Source organism: Trematomus bernacchii, unplaced genomic scaffold (assembly GCF_902827165.1).
Source record: "Trematomus bernacchii unplaced genomic scaffold, fTreBer1.1, whole genome shotgun sequence".
NCBI lineage: Eukaryota > Metazoa > Chordata > Actinopteri > Perciformes > Nototheniidae > Trematomus > Trematomus bernacchii.
In genome coordinates this window covers 57,023-73,945 of record NW_022987550.1, presented here as the reverse complement: position 1 = coordinate 73,945, position 16,923 = coordinate 57,023, and the positions used below count along the sequence as shown (strand labels likewise).

Here is a 16,923-nt window from a genome sequence, read left to right as displayed (position 1 = left end):
ATGAGGCACAGATTCCCGAGGGAGGGTATTCATGTATTCACGTATTATCCACACTGATGCTAAGTTTAGAAATACGTTGAATTTCCTTAGACTGAAAGGCTGCGTTACTTTGTGAGGTCATCATGTCAACAACATCCAGAGATGGGACGGGTACTTTAAACATGTATTCCATTACAGTTACTAGTTACCTGTTCTAAAAGGTAAGAAGCTCTTTTTTCTGAAGTGTATTATGTAAGGCAACAAAACAATGTGACGTTATAAAAGAAGAATCCAAGATATTGTGAAAACCATAAAGCAGATTCAGGCAGTAGAGATACATTCACACTTAAAGTATTAGCCAGTTAGAACACTAGAGTCAGACACAGTTAGACATTTTCCCAAAAAGTCAGATTTTTTTAATAAAAAGTCCAATTTTTTCAACAAATTTAGATTTTTGGAAAAAAGTTAGCATTTTGTGAAAAAAGGAGCGAATTTTGAAAAAAGAATCACAAGAAAAAAAAATCAGGATTCTGAGAATTAGTAAAAGCAGATGATTAGGGCAAATATATATACCTCATAAAGCAGATTCAGGCAGTATGCATACAGTATGCTGTAGATGCAAACTTAAAGGGGACCTATCATGCAAAAATGCACTTGTGTACGTCTTTTCTACATGACCATGGGTCCCCGGTGTCCAGGGAACTCACCAAGTGTCAGAAAACACAACCCTCTCTATTTTCCTCCATACCCAAATCTCTAAAAAGGGGCTGCAACGGATCTGATAAAACTGATCCAGATTTGAACACTGTCCTGACGTCAGGACGGTGGCACTACGGCTATTGGGCCAACTCCACCAATCAGGAGGAGACAGCCACGGCCATTGCCGTTCGAAAGCGCTGGAGACGCTGTAGTACATATGCCAGGCCTGTAGGTGGTGCTGTTCTCACAGAATCAACCCTTGCTAAAACAGATCTAAAAAATGTCAAATTGAGTGAAATGAGGCATGGCTAAAATGCATGATCTGTTTGGTATTTTGAAAAAAAAAAAGTATAAATATGCCTTATATAGGTATGGTCCTACACTATATTATTATAATATAGCATGATAGGTCCACTTTAAAGTATTAGCCAACAGCTAACAGAGAAGAGATAACAGCTGATCCTTTATAACAAACACTATATGCTCTTTTTATAGAATATACTTATTTTCTATCCTGATCCAGTTGCATGTAATCCCCCCACCAGAAACAGCCGTGAGCCCAAATGCAGTTTGGGGTAAAAATACATCATTTATGCAGCCAAAACTTTGTTTTTATTGATTCCTTAATACTTGTTTCCGTCACTTAGATTCAGTTTCATGAAATCACCCTATTCCTGTTAGTTTCAACCCAAATCAAAGCTCAGTCTTTGCTTCAACATTATCACAAATAGTTCTATCATGTGTGTCTTTTGGAGGGAAGTAAGTAGTATTACAACCCCTCCCCTCCCACACTCAATCCTCAGAAACAAACACAAACAGGATCGTATGTCACATGTCAAAGCTTGAGTTTGCAGCACATCTGCAAAATGCCACATGTTACCATGGCAACTTCTGCAAGTTATCGAAATAACAGCAATCAAAGCATTCCCTCAGTTTCATTGACATCAGCAGGAGAGGACTCTTTAAAGTAGAGACACTACATACTGATATACACCTGAACATCAGCAGGAGAGGACTCTTTAAAGTAGAGACACTACATACTGATATACACCTGAACATCAGCAGGAGAGGACTCTTTAAAGTAGAGACACTACATACTGATATACACCTGAACATCAGCAGGAGAGGACTCTTTAAAGTAGAGACACTACATACTGATATACACCTGAACATCAGCAGGAGAGGACTCTTTAAAGTGGAGAACAAGCTGTTTGTAATATTCCACATAACAGTGGCAGAGTCTAACTAAGATAGTCAAGTACTGACGTAGGAAAAAGGTGGTACTTTAATATAACTTGAATATTTAGCACTTCATACATATTGAAGGCAAATGTTGATAAAGCCACCCAGAAGTAAATGTAGTAATTCAAGTAAATCCCACCTTTACCAGCTGCAACATTGAAGTAATGAATACAATAATTGAGTATTTGTACACTGTAGTATTTCTACTATGATCAGAGTACTTCTTCCACCTGAGCACAAAACACACACTCATCACTCACCTTCTCAGCTTCAACCCTTTGCTTCAGGACCCTTGTAACGGGAAAGCCTTCACGCCCTGCAGAGTAAAGTGTGTGTGTGTGTGGGGTTGTGTGTGTGTGTGTGTGTGTGTGTGTGTGTGTGTGTGGTGTGTGTGTGTGTGGTTGTGTGTTGTGTGTGTGTGTGTGTGTGTGTGTGTGTGTGTGACCTCCCCCCTCACAAAGCCTGTTTGTGTCTGCTGCTGTTTGTCCAATAAATAGCACAACAATAGCATTCCTCTGCTTGCAACTGTATTCAGCGCCGGCCTCTGCACATGTAAAGCTTTCAGAAACCCTCTGTTGGTGCACAAAGCTGTGAGTCTGTGTCACATGTTGGGGGGGGGGGGCTTAGTGGGGTGACATGACCCCCCCCCCCCCCCCCCACCACCACCACTCATACAGGTAAAAGGTGGAAAGCAAACTTACCTGATTTTGTCCGGAGCACTGTCAGACCTGCAGAGGGAGAGGAGAGGGTTTCAATGATTCAAGGACATTCTTCTGACTCCTCCAACAATGCAACATATATAATAAAATACAAAAATACAAATAGAAAATTGTGCAAGAAGTCTATATACATGTCAATTGAATATAGGATATGTACAAGAACAGAGTATGACATTAAATAATGTAAATTAAGACAAAATGAAATACGGTTTAATTTGAACGGTGAGACCCTCTAAATGAGTTACATGCACGGAAAAAACTGAAACGTTGACTTCAATCAAATATGTCAACAGATTTTACATAACTGTATAAGGTTATTTGAAAGCAAAACATATTAAGTTTCAATAACAAATATTAGGTTCAAGCTAATATTATTGCTTTCAACTAACTACTACAGTTGTGTGAAATGTGTTGACATAATTCATCTAATTAGGATCTCTCTGTGAGACACAGGCAAAAGTACACACATCCTTTACTCAAGTAGAAGTACACACATCCTTTACTCAAGTAGAAGTACACACATCCTTTACTCAAGTAGAAGTACACACATCCTTTACTCAAGTAGAAGTACACACATCCTTTACTCAAGTAGAAGCCTACTAGGACACCCATCCTTTACTCAAGTAGAAGTACAACACATCCTTTACTCAAGTAGAAGTACACACATCCTTTACTCAAGTAGAAGTACACACATCCTTTACTCAAGTAGAAGTACACACATCCTTTACTCAAGTAGAAGTACACACATCCTTTACTCAAGTAGAAGTACACACATCCTTTACTCAAGTAGAAGTACAACACATCCTTTACCTCTCAAGTAGAAGTACACACATCCTTTACTCAAGTAGAAGTACACCACATCCTTTTACTCAAGTAGAAGTAACACATCCTTTACTCAAGTAGAAGTACAACACATCCTTTACTCAAGTAGAAGTACACCTATTCCTTTACTCAGTAGAAGTACAGATACTCGTTTGTTAAAATACTCTGGTGAAAGTAGAAGTACACACAACTCCTTTACTCAAGTAGAAGTACACACATCCTTTTACTCAAGTAGAAGTACACACACATCCTTTACTCAAGTAGAAGTACCACATCCTTTACTCAAGTAGAAGTACACACATCCTTTACTCAAGTAGAAGTACAGATACTCGTGTTTAAAAATACTCTAATGAAAGTAGAAGTACTGACTAACTTCTTTACTCAAGTAAAAGTAAAGAGGCTTGAAATGGTACTTCAGTAAAAAGTAACCATAACTAGCAGCTGTTTTAAAGAGTACCTGACCTCCCTTTATATTAATAGAACATAATGTCATTGTTAGCTAATGAATGTTTCCAATGCTGAACAACGGCAACATGACAACGTTTTCATTGGTCCCTCTTCTTTAGAGAAGACCAGGAAATGATGGATACACGGATCGTGTTCAAATCAATAGGCACGCAATGACTCTAAATAATAATGATGCACGCCACCAAACACACATTCAAACTAAAGGAACCAGCCTGTTTGGGAAATGTGAGAAGTAGAAAGTACAGGTATTTGTGTTCAACATGTAAGAAGTAGAATAGTACAGGTATTTGTGTTCAAAATGTAAGAAGTAGAAAGTACAGGTATTGGTGTTCAACATGTAAGAAGTAGAAAGTACAGGTATTTGTGTTCAACATGTAAGAAGTAGAAGTACAGGTATTTGGGTTCAACATGTAAGGAAGTAGAAGTACAGGTATTTGTGTTCAACATGTGAGAAGTAGAAAGTACAGGTATTTGTGTTCAACATGTGAGAAGTAGAAGTACAGGTATTTGTGGTTCAACATGTAAGAAGTAGAAAGTACAGTATTTGTGTTCAAAATGTAAGAAGTAGAAAGTACAGGTATTTGTGTTCAACATGTAAGAAGTAGAAAGTACAGGTATTTGTGTTCAACATGTGAGAAGTAGAAAGTACAGGTATTTGTGTTCAAAATGTGAGAAGTAGAAAGTACAGGTTTTTGTGTTCAACATGTACAGAAGTAGAAAGTACAGGTATTTGTGTTCAACATGTAAGAAGTAGAAAGTACAGGTATTTGTGTTCAACATGTAAGAAGTAGAAAGTACAGGTATTTGGGTTCAACATGTAAGAAGTAGAAAGTACAGGTATTTGTGTTCAAAATGTGAGAAGTGAGAAAGTACAGGTATTTGTGTTCAAAAGTAAGATGTAGAAGCTACAGGTATTTGTGTTCTAAAAGTAAGAAGAAGTAGAAAGTACAGGTATTTGTGTTCAAACTGTAAGAAGTAGAAAGATACAGGTATTTGTGTTCAAACATGTAAGAAGTAGAAAGCATACAGGTATTTGTGTCTCAAAATGTATGAAGTAGAAAGTACAGGTATTTGTGTTCAACATGTGAGAAGTAGAAAGTACAGGTATTTGGGTTCAAATGTAAGAAGTAGAAAGTACAGGTATTTGTGTTCAACATGTAAGAAGTAGAAAGTACAGGTATTTGTGTTCAACATGTAAGAAGTAGAAAGTACAGGTATTTGTGTTCAACATGTAAGAAGTAGAAAGTACAGGTATTGTACTTAAGTACAGTAACAAAGTATTTGTACTCCACTACTTCCCAGCTCTGAATGTATCTGCATTCAACGCATCCCTAGCATGAGGAGCAGTTGACTTGAAACCCTGTGCTTTTATTTATGGATTGTGTATATGTGTGCATATGTATAAATGTTTTATACATATTCTTATATATATTTGTATTTTGTATTCGGGATTGTGGAAACTGTATTTCGAATCTCTCTGTACACACAAACTGAAAAATGTTACAATAAAGTTGAATTTAACTTCAGACTACCTCCTGTCCACGCTAACATTAGTTTGAAATCATGTAAGACGATGACAAAAATAATACTGGGAATAAATGAATAAATGAATGAATGAATGCCGGACTTCTACTCGAAACAGAGTATTTTCTACACTCCCTAAACACTCCTCTGATGTGTTTTAAAGTCTCTAGAAACCATATATATCATCTGGGAAAGATCTACTTCCTGTCACCAGAGTCAAATCTAAATACAGAAAAGCGGCAGTCAGTTTTTTAAACCCTGCTTTCTCTGCAACAAACTCCCAGAGATCTGCTGCAACTCGTAGGCTCTTCTTTAAGTGGACAACTACGTGAGTAAAAGACACAAGACAAATGCATGCTCATAATAATTGACAAGGTCCATTGAAACTACTTTTGCATTTGACTCGAGGCAGGCGCTGAAACGGAGCGTTTGAACAGAGTCTGAAAGCAGGTACACTCAGGTGGACAGTATGAGAGAACTCAGTCTTTTATTAAAGATTAAATATTGCAAACATGCAACAGAAAAGAAACTATAATACAAATTCTGAAAAAAGAGCATCATACAGTAAGCGACCTTTAAATCAGGCCGTAAAGCATTCTCTGTTTTTATATGTATTGCTATTAATCAATCAATTACATCTAACTTATTCGACTCTTTTAAACCCATACTTTCACATTCCCTTTCAACCTTTCTTTTTGAATCGCCATGTGCTTCTGTCCCGTCTCACTGCAGTGTGCCGTTGTTGTATTAATATGACACTTGATCTCAGTGTGTGACCCTGATTCACAAACATGCACTGCGTCATCTCGTCAGAGTCACACTGAGACATTACATAACCTCATCTGCAGTCAGAGTGGAGCAGTTCATCCAACACATGCAGATCAATCCAAACGAGCGGCAAAATGAGCCCGATGATCTGGGAGACACGGCAGCTGATATCTCAAGTTTCATTTGCTGTCTTGTCATTAGCACAGCAGCTACAGATATGGCAATGCAAAGCTGAAGTCACAGGCTCTCTGACAGAGCAGCACACAGGACATAGAACAATAACACAGATGACATAGTGCAAGAGAATGCTTTAGAGATGTGCAAGTAAATACAAATAACACATGCACGTTATCCGGCAGCTGCACAGGTAGCACTGCAGCAGAGAGCAGAGAGCAGACGGAGAGACGGAGAGACGGAGATTTAGCTGCAGAGTGTTTTTTACCTGCAGAGGAGACATGACATAAAGCCGGCTGCAGAGAACCTTCAATACTAAGTACTAAACTATCAACAAAAGACCAGAGCCGAGAGCAATCCCATCGATTAGACAGGAAGTGATCTGAGGGAGACGAGGAGGAGGAGGAGGAGGAGGAGGAGGAGGGTTTTTAGGAAGCGAGAGCATGTATCTCGACTCAGACTGAGTTATCCGGAAGTACTTACGTAAGAACAGTACTTGAGTAAATGTATTTAAATATAAACACGAAAAAGGTTGTCAAGTTGACAAAAAAAAGAGTCCTCGTTAAAGTCACTGACACTTCCATCCTGCTAACTAGTCTAAAGGCTCTTTAATGTGTACTTTAAAGGGAAAGACAGATTAATAAAAGCCCATTAAACAGACAGTTTATGGTATGAACCTAATGTTGGGCTATATAAGGGAACTACAGCACGGTCACATTGACTTCACGTCACCCACCGCTAAGCTAAATGAGGCTAATGTTGGGCTATAAAGGAACTACAGCACGGTCACATGACTTCACGTCACCACCGCCTAAGCTAAAGGTGGCTAATGTTGGCTATAAAGGAACTACAGCACGGTCACATGACTTCACGTCACCACCGCTAAGCTAAATGAGGCTAATGTTGGGCTCATAAAGGAACTACAGCACGGGTTCACATGACTTCACGTCACCACCGCTAAGCTAAAGGTGGCTAATGTTGGGCTATAAAGGAACTACAGCACGGTCACATTGACTTCACGTCACCACCGCTAAGCTAAATGAGGCTAATGTTGGGCTATAAAGGAACTACAGCACGGTCACATGACTTCACGTCACCACGCTAAGCTAAAGGTGGCTAATGTTGGGCTATAAAGGAACTACAAGCACGCGGTCACATGACTTCACGTCACCACCGCTAAGCTAAAGGCTGGCTAATGTTGGGCTATAAAGGAAGTACAGCACGGTCACATGACTTCACGTCTCCACCGCTAAGCTAAAGGTGGCTAATGTTGGGCTATGAAGGAACTACAGCACGGTCACATGACTTCACGTCTCCACCGCTAAGCTAAAGGTGGCTAATGGTTGGGCTATGAAGGAACTACAGCACGGTCACATGACTTCACGTCACCACCGCTAAGCTAAAGGCAGCTAATGTTGGACTATAACAGGAACTACAGCTCGGTCACATGACTTCACGTCACCACCGCTAAGCTAAAGGTGGCTCTAATGTTGGGCTATAAAGGAACTACAGCACGGTCACACGACTTCAAGTCACCACCGCTAAGCTAAAGGTGGCTAATGTTGGGCTATAAAGGAACTACAGCACGGTCACATGACTTCAAGTCACCACCGCTAAGCTAAAGGTGGCTAATGTTGGGCTATAAAGGAACTACAGCACGGTCACATGACTTCAAGTCACCACCGCTAAGCTAAAGGTGGCTAATGTTGGGCTATAAAGGAACTACAGCACGGTCACATGACTTCACGTCACCCACCGCTAAGCTAAAGGTGGCTAATGTTGGGCTATAAAGGAACTACAGCACGGTCACATGACTTCAAGTCACCACCCGCTAAGCTAAAGGTGGCTAATGTTGGGCTATGAAGGAACTACAGCACGGTCACATGACTTCACGTCACCACCGCTAAGCTAAAGGTGGCTAATGTTGGGCTATAAAGGAACTACAGCACGGTCACACGACTTCAAGTCACCACCGCTAAGCTAAAGGTGGCTAATGTTGGGCTATAAAGGAACTACAGCACGGTCACATGACTTCAAGTCACCACCGCCTAAGCTAAAGGTGGCTAATGTTGGGCTATAAAGGAACTACAGCACGGTCACATGACTTCAAGTCACCACCGCTAAGCTAAAGGTGGCTAATGTGGGCTATAAAGGAACTACAGCACGGTCACATGACTTCACGTCACCACCGCTAAGCTAAGGTGGCTAATGTTGGGCTATAAAGGAACTACAGCACTGGTCACATGACTTCAAGTCACCACCGCTAAGCTAAAGGTGGCTATATGTTTGGGCTATAAAGGAACTACAGCACGGTCACATGACTTCACGTCACCACCGCTAAGCTAAAGGTGGCTAATGTTGGGCTATAAAGGAACTACAGCACGGTCACATGACTTCACGTCACCACCGCTAAGCTAAAGGCGGCTAATGTTGGGCTATGAAGGAACTACAGCACGGTCACATGACTTCACGTCAGCACCGCTAAGCTAAAGGCGGCTAATGTTGGGCTATGAAGGAAATACAGCACGGTCACATGACTTCACGTCACCACCGCTAAGCTAAAGGCGGCTAATGTTGGGCTATGAAGGAACTACAGCACGGTCACATGACTTCACGTCACCACCGCTAAGCTAAAGGAGGCTAATGTTGGGCTATAAGGAACTACAGCACGGTCACATGACTTCACGTCACCACTGCTAAGCTAAAGGAGGCTAATGTTGGCTATAAAGGAACTACAGCACGGTCACATGACTTCACGTCACCACCGCTAAGCTAAAGGGGCTAATGTTGGGCTATGAAGGAAACTACAGCACGGTCACATGACTTCACGTCACCACCGCTAAGCTAAAGGCGGCTAATGTTGGGCTATAAAGAACTACAGCACGGTCACATGACTTCACGTCACCACGCTAAGCTAAAGGAGGCTAATGTTGGGCTATAAGGAACTACAGCACGGTCACATGACTTCACGTCACCACTGCTAAGCTAAAGAGGCTAATGTTGGGCTATAAGGAACTACAGCACGGTCACATGACTTCACGTCACCACCGCTAAGCTAAAGGAGGCTAATGTTGGGCTATAAAGGAACTACAGCACCGGTCACATGACTTCACGTCACCACGCTAAGCTAAAGGAGGCTAATGTTGGGCTATAAAGGAACTACACGCACGGTCACATGACTTCACGTCACCACCGCTAAGCTGAAGGAGGCTAATGTTGGCTATAAAGGACACTACAGCACGGTTCACATGGACCTTCACGTCACCACCGCTAAGCTAAAGGCGGGGCTAATGTTGGGTTATAAAGGAACTACAGCACGGTCACATGACTTCACGTCACCACCGCTAAGCTAAAGGAGGCTAATGTTGGGCTATAAAGGAACTACAGCACGGTCACATGACTTCACGTCACCACCGCTAAGCCTAAAGGAGGCTAATGTTGGGCTATAAAGGAACTACAGCACGGTCACATGACTTCACGTCACCACCGCTAAGCTAAAGGTGGCTAATGTTGGGCTATAAAGGAACTACAGCACGGTCACCATGACTTCAAGTCACCACCGCTAAACTAAAGGTGGCTAATGTTGGGCTATAAATGAACTACAGCACGGTTCACATGACTTCACGTCCAACACCGCTAAGCTAATGGTGGCTAATGTTGGCGCTATAAGGAACTACAGCACGGTCACACTGCACTTCAAGTCACCACCGCTAAGCTTAAAGGTGGCTTAATGTTGGGTCTATAAGGAACTACAGCACGGTCAACATGACTTCACGTCACCACCTGCTAAGCTAAATGGCGGCTAAGTTGGGCAGCCACTATGAAGGAACTATCAGCACGGTGGTCACATGACTTCAACCGTTCAGGCACCGCTAAGCTAAAGGCTGGCCTAATGTTGGCGTATGAAGGACACTTACAGGCACGGGTCACATGAATTCACGTCACCCACCGCTAAGCTAAGGCGCTCAATGTGTGGATATTAAAGGATAACTTACAGCACCTGGTCACTGACTTCACGTCACCACCGCTTAAGCTAAGGAGTGCTAATGTTGGGCTATAAGGAACTACAGCCCGGTCAAATGACTTCACGTTCACCACTGCTAAGCTAACGGAGGCTTAATGTTGGGCTATAAAGGAACTACAGCACGGTCACATGACTTCACGTCACCACCGCTAAGCTAAAGGCGGCTAATGTTGGGCTATGAAGGAACTACAGCACGGTCACATGACTTCACGTCACCACCGCTAAGCTAAAGGCGGCTAATGTTGGGCTATAAAGGAACTACAGCACGGTCACATGACTTCACGTCACCACCGCTAAGCTAAAGGAGGCTAATGTTGGGCTATAAAGGAACTACAGCACGGTCACATGACTTCACGTCACCACCGCTAAGCTAAAGGAGGCTAATGTTGGGCTATAAAGGAACTACAGCACGGTCACATGACTTCACGTCACCACCGCTAAGCTGAAGGAGGCTAATGTTGGGCTATAAAGGAACTACAGCACGGTCACATGACTTCACGTCACCACCGCTAAGCTAAAGGCGGCTAATGTTGGGTTATAAAGGAACTACAGCACGGTCACATGACTTCACGTCACCACCGCTAAGCTAAAGGAGGCTAATGTTGGGCTATAAAGGAACTACAGCACGGTCACATGACTTCACGTCACCACCGCTAAGCTAAAGGAGGCTAATGTTGGGCTATAAAGGAACTACAGCACGGTCACATGACTTCACGTCACCACCGCTAAGCTAAAGGTGGCTAATGTTGGGCTATAAAGGAACTACAGCACGGTCACATGACTTCAAGTCACCACCGCTAAACTAAAGGTGGCTAATGTTGGGCTATAAAGGAACTACAGCACGGTCACATGACTTCACGTCACCACCGCTAAGCTAAAGGTGGCTAATGTTGGGCTATAAGGAACTACAGCACGGTCACATGACTTCAAGTCACCACCGCTAAGCTAAAGGTGGCTAATGTTGGGCTATAAAGGAACTACAGCACGGTCACATGACTTCACGTCACCACCGCTAAGCTAAAGGTGGCTAATGTTGGGCTATAAAGGAACTACAGCACGGTCACATGACTTCACGTCACCACCGCTAAGCTAAAGGCGGCTAATGTTGGGCTATAAAGGAACTACAGCACGGTCACATGACTTCACGTCAGCACCGCTAAGCTAAAGGCGGCTAATGTTGGGCTATGAAGGAACTACAGCACGGTCACATGACTTCACGTCACCACCGCTAAGCTAAAGGTGGCTAATGTTGGGCTATAAAGGAACTACAGCAAGGTCACATGACACCACTCCATACTTGTGTGCGCCAGTATTAAAGAAGTGCCCCCTTGTGGAGAATGCATGCATGAAATAAACTGACGCAAACAGAAATGAGGGAATTCCTTCATATGAGTGGATCATTCATTCTAGGAGCATGAATATACTCATTGTGAATCTCTGTGTGACGAATAAAGGAAATCTGATTCTGATGACCTTATGTGCTCTTAATTTAGAGTTATATAGCCATAAGAAATAAGAATGAATTGACAGAATGCTGAATATCTCCAGCGTGTGTGTGTGTGTGTGTGTGTGCGTGTGCGTGTGTGTGTGCGTGTGCGTGTGCGTGTGCGTGTGTCTTTACTTGTAAATTCACCTTATTGTCTTATGTGTATCTGTGACACTGTACCTAAACCTAAAAAAAGGTTTAGGATACCTAAAAAAAAAAGATTGAGGCCCATAGCGAGGCCACAAACACATACACCACACACACCACACACACAGCTCACCTCTCCTTCCGGATTAAAGGGGTGAGGAAGCGAGAGGCGTCCTCTTCGTGGCTGCTCTGCTGGCTGCTGCAGGAAACACAGATTTAACATCTTTACATACGGAAACAGAAACGTCTTCACATGCATTTATTCTGCTCTATTGGTGACTGTGTCTAACTTATATCTATCTGCCTCAACTCTGCACCTTCAATTGTTCGTAATAGTGACTAATGGTTTGTAATATAATTGATTATTGTGTGATTGCAATGGTTTGTGTGGGTCACATGGATATAAATGGGATTAACCAGGAACCATTTCTACTTTTGGGGAAACATCATTTAGACTTAATAGACCACATAGAACACCTTTCTGACATGAAACCCTCCCTAGTGTGAGAGATCTGAAAAGTGACATATATGTCATTGGGCATTAATGGTAAAGTAATTCTTATGTGTAATTGAATTAATGAGGATGAGGATTATTTCACAGCATTTGGATCTCAGCAATTAACTTCTTTGATAGCACGTCAGCGCATTGCACCCCAGCCTCTCAGTGACTTGGTTCATTTCCTGAAGTCGCATCATATATACATACATCTTATATCTATACAAACGTGTCTGGAGCTTGCGTTACATATGCAACAACTTGAATACTACCCATTTATGTGAATATACTGCAGGTGCACTTTATCTACTCTTTGCATGTTGTAGTATTTGCAATGATAACAAAGTATTAATACATTAAAATATAATATGTGTTATCTACCAAAAAGGAAACACAAGGCGAAAAACATGAACAACTGCACATTTAGACAGAATTGATAAACCTTGGCACGTCTTTCTGTTGACTTTATATTTTAGTTTATTTAGGCTCCTGCCAGGAGTATCTGAATCAGGGTTATCACCAGGTAGGTTGACACATATACAAAAACACAGAGAGAAAACTATTTGAAGAAAACTATAATAATATTGAAAAATATTTAAAAAAATACACACCGGGAGGAGAGGTGAGCTGTGTGTGTGTGTGTGTGTGTGTGTGTGTGTGTGTGTGTGTGTGTGTGTGTGTGTGTGGCACCTCTCTATGGGCCTCAATCTTCTTTTTTTAGGTATAGGATATATATAGGAATTACAAGACAAGTACAGATACACGGAAGACAGTAAGATGAATTTACAAGTAAAGACACACACACACACATACCATGTATACATCACTTCAGGGGACATTACATTGACTTACATGCATTTCCTGGAGACTTATCCTAACCTTACCCATAACCAACACATGCGTAACCCTAACCAAGTCTTCACCCTAAAATTAATGATTCCCCTTATGGGGACCTCCATTATGTCCCCATAAGGGAGGCGAGTCCCCACACGTGGCTGTATAAACAGATGTAGGTCCCCACAAGGATAGCAATGCTAACACACACACACACACACACACACACACACACACACACACACACAGAATTGGAATTAAACATGTGCATCTGGAGCAATAGTCCTCTCCTGCTCGTGCACTTACCCAGAGTTAACACTAGAGGGCGCTGTGTGACACGTGAACATCATGATGAGGCTTCAGATAATAAGACGTGTGTAAACAGGACATTGATAAAGAGAATAATGAACACACAGATTTCTGTCAGGTCGGAGCTGCTCACATTACTGACGTCACATAATACACTCCACTCGCTGTTGTTGTTATTAAACTAAAGATCGTCTATTTTCAGATTCTGCAGATCACACTTTGACATTTACTGTGAGACTCCTTAGCAACGCAGGAAGGGAACATCATGTGTGAAGAAGTACACATAAATATGGATTAGAAAAAGCTTGACAGGCCTCGCTGAGTTTACCTGCCACGTGTGTCTCTCTCTGTTGTTGTCTGTGTGATTGTTGTTGTTTGTGATTGTATATTGTGTACAGTGCTGTGAAAATGAATTCATGTAATCCTGGGGTATCTACTGTCACCTGAACAAACAGTTAGCACCCGAACACACATTATTTAACCTTGAATTTAATCTTTTTTTTAAGTAAAATGAACAAATCTTTACTTAAATTAGAGGACATTGAAAACAAGTGACCCCAGAAAGTATAATTCTGACGGTGGGTACTGACGCGTTTAAATAAGGATTGTCTTTCAGTAAAAGTATAATTATCTACAGCTGGTTTTAGGAAAGTACATGTACTCAAATACGTATACTTTATACTTCTTAACTTTAATTCAGAAAGTCAGAATATCTCTGCAAGATCTTTAGAAATCACATCGACCCCCTCTGAATTATTCATCACTCAAACAGTATAAATAGAAAATAGATTTGCATGTGTTTAGGCGACCACAAGGTGTGTGTGTTGTGTATAATCACACTATTATAAGCATGTGTTTGCAGCTTCATCAATAAGAGTTATCTACTGAATGCTGTGTTGTTTTGAAGGTGATGCATAGAGGCTGTTTCATGAACACACAAAGTCAAACTGCTGATAAACAGACACGTTATCTAAGAGCCTTTCCATCCCCTCCCTGCGTCTGTAGAGCAGGATGAAGATCTCTCTCGGTGATTCACTATTTCACTATTTCAATTTAATTGCACTATTTTTTCTGTGTTATTGTGTTGCTCTGTTGGAGGAGCCTGTGACCTCAGACTTTCATCGTCATAACGACATGCTGTAGAATCACCAATTAAAGCCTTGAACACTTCTTCAAAAGCCAGACAGCAACTCATATCTCACACACACACACACACACACACACACACACACACACACACACGACATTATTGACGTTGAGGACTTTTTGTAACATATTGTATATTTGTACTTTGTTGTACCTTTGACAGTTAATCCACTCGTCTAACTTTTAGAGATGATTGATGTTCAAAGTGTATCACGTGTTTTTAATGCAAAGTCACTGAAGCTGTTGAATACATGTAGTGGAGTGAAAGTATAAAGGAGTGGGAATACTTAAGGACTTAAGGAAAAAGTCGTACTTAAGTGCAGTGCTTGAGTAAATGTACTTAGTTACTTCCCGCCCCTGTTTCCGTGCAGAATGAGCTCTCTGATGACGTTTTGAATGAGGTTCAGCTCGTGGAGTTTCACCCTGATGTGCAGCTGCATTAGTGCACAGCGAGGCAGGGTTATTTGGGTATGAGCGTCACAGCGTTGCTATAAAAAGTAATTGCACAATAAGCTGAAAAGGTATGAAACAGAATGACGGAAGGAATAAGAAATGAAGTCCAGCTGCAGGCTACAAAAACAAACCGACTGGATTTAATAAAAAGCATCCAGTCATCTAATATGTATGACTCTGAAAGGCCTTAAGGCATAACCAGTACTAAAGATAATATGATGACAATGACTTTTCTAAGATATTTAACAAGCTGTTTTTACGCAAATTGCAAAAAAAAACATCCAACTTTGCGGTCACACTGATTCGCCGTACTTCAACGTATAAAGAAGATTTAAAGTTTAAACAGCTCTCCACACTCTCAGCTGTATTAGGCGAAAAGGTTTTTTTGACGGATAGAACGGTTTTCCTGAAATCACAGTTTAAGTTTTGTGATATTTTCGGAGTGTTTCAGATTTTACAATGGGGCGGAATGTTCAGAGCGATGACATCATCAGTTATGGCGCTCTCCCACGTAGCACGTAGCACGGTTTCAGCATGCCGTGCCAAACCCGGACCACTTTTTTGTTGCGTTTCCACTAGGGGTAGTTTCTGGCCCTCCAAAACCGAGGTTCTTCCCGGGCCAACAACCGGGCTGAATATGCTAAACTAGTGACGTAAACACTCTCGACTGCTGATTGGTCAGAGAGAATCGCTGGCAAGGGGGCTACAACTACAACAACATGAACATATTTTACCGTGAATTAATTGTAATACACGTTTCAAAATGATGCCGAAGTAACAACATACTGATACCGGTTAGTAAAAACCATGAATTAATGCTTTGTCAAGTCTGCAGACAGACGGCAGGCGAAAAACCTTTTAAAATGCGTGTTTTCTGAATGGAGGTCAGAGGCCTGTACTACGAAGCTGGATGTTCTCTGAGCTGACTTCAGGGAAAACTCGGGCTTTCCGGTCCTACGACGCTGGTTCTCTTTTTAGCGGGCTAGATCTCCATGGTAACTTATGCTGAGCGGCTAACCTCCTCGGGAGGAGGTTAGGTTGCAGGCTAAGAGATCAACTCAGTGAAAGCACCGCCTGCTGACCAATCAGAGCTCAGTGTGCGGAGTTTAAAGCGATCAATTCATATTACAGGATAGAGGAAATACAGAAAAACTGCCGTTGCAGGAAAGACGGCCGGCAAAAATCAACTGACTGTGTGAACGTGAAAATTAATAGAATATCCCCTCCTCCCATCTTCAGAGCAATCTGACTATTATAACATTAGCGTTAAGAAAGCTTACTTAAATATCTGCCACGACATAAGTAACCGGATCAGAGTAACATTAAGTACAGTCCGCGGCACTGTGAGTGCAGACGTCGATGTGTCCCATTATCATTCATATCATATCACATCATAATGTATCATATATTTCCTTATCTGAGTCAGCTGAGCCGTATCTGGCCGTGCAACACTCACAGTGTCACATACTGTATGCAGAAGTATTATTTTAAGCAACACATTAAGTTGACGAAACACTCGAGTCAAATGTAATTAAAGTCAGATCCACTCGTGTCTTGGACGGGGCAGTGATTTCATAAACCTGTTAATGTACGCATTCAAACACTTTTTCTGTTACCAGCTGTATTCACCTTG

General features: G+C 41.7%; 1 protein-coding gene across 1 annotated transcript in view; it reads right to left on the bottom strand.

Annotated features, from left to right (window-relative positions):
* The window catches only part of gramd1bb (GRAM domain containing 1Bb), a gene marked incomplete in the record, with an annotated part of 129,362 nt that overhangs the window by 106,608 nt on the left and 5,831 nt on the right, over nucleotides 1–16,923 (bottom strand). Inside the window, 2 exon segments of the mRNA XM_034123732.1 lie at nucleotides 2,622–2,648; nucleotides 12,186–12,251. Coding sequence (XP_033979623.1) covers nucleotides 2,622–2,648; nucleotides 12,186–12,251 — 93 coding nt within the window.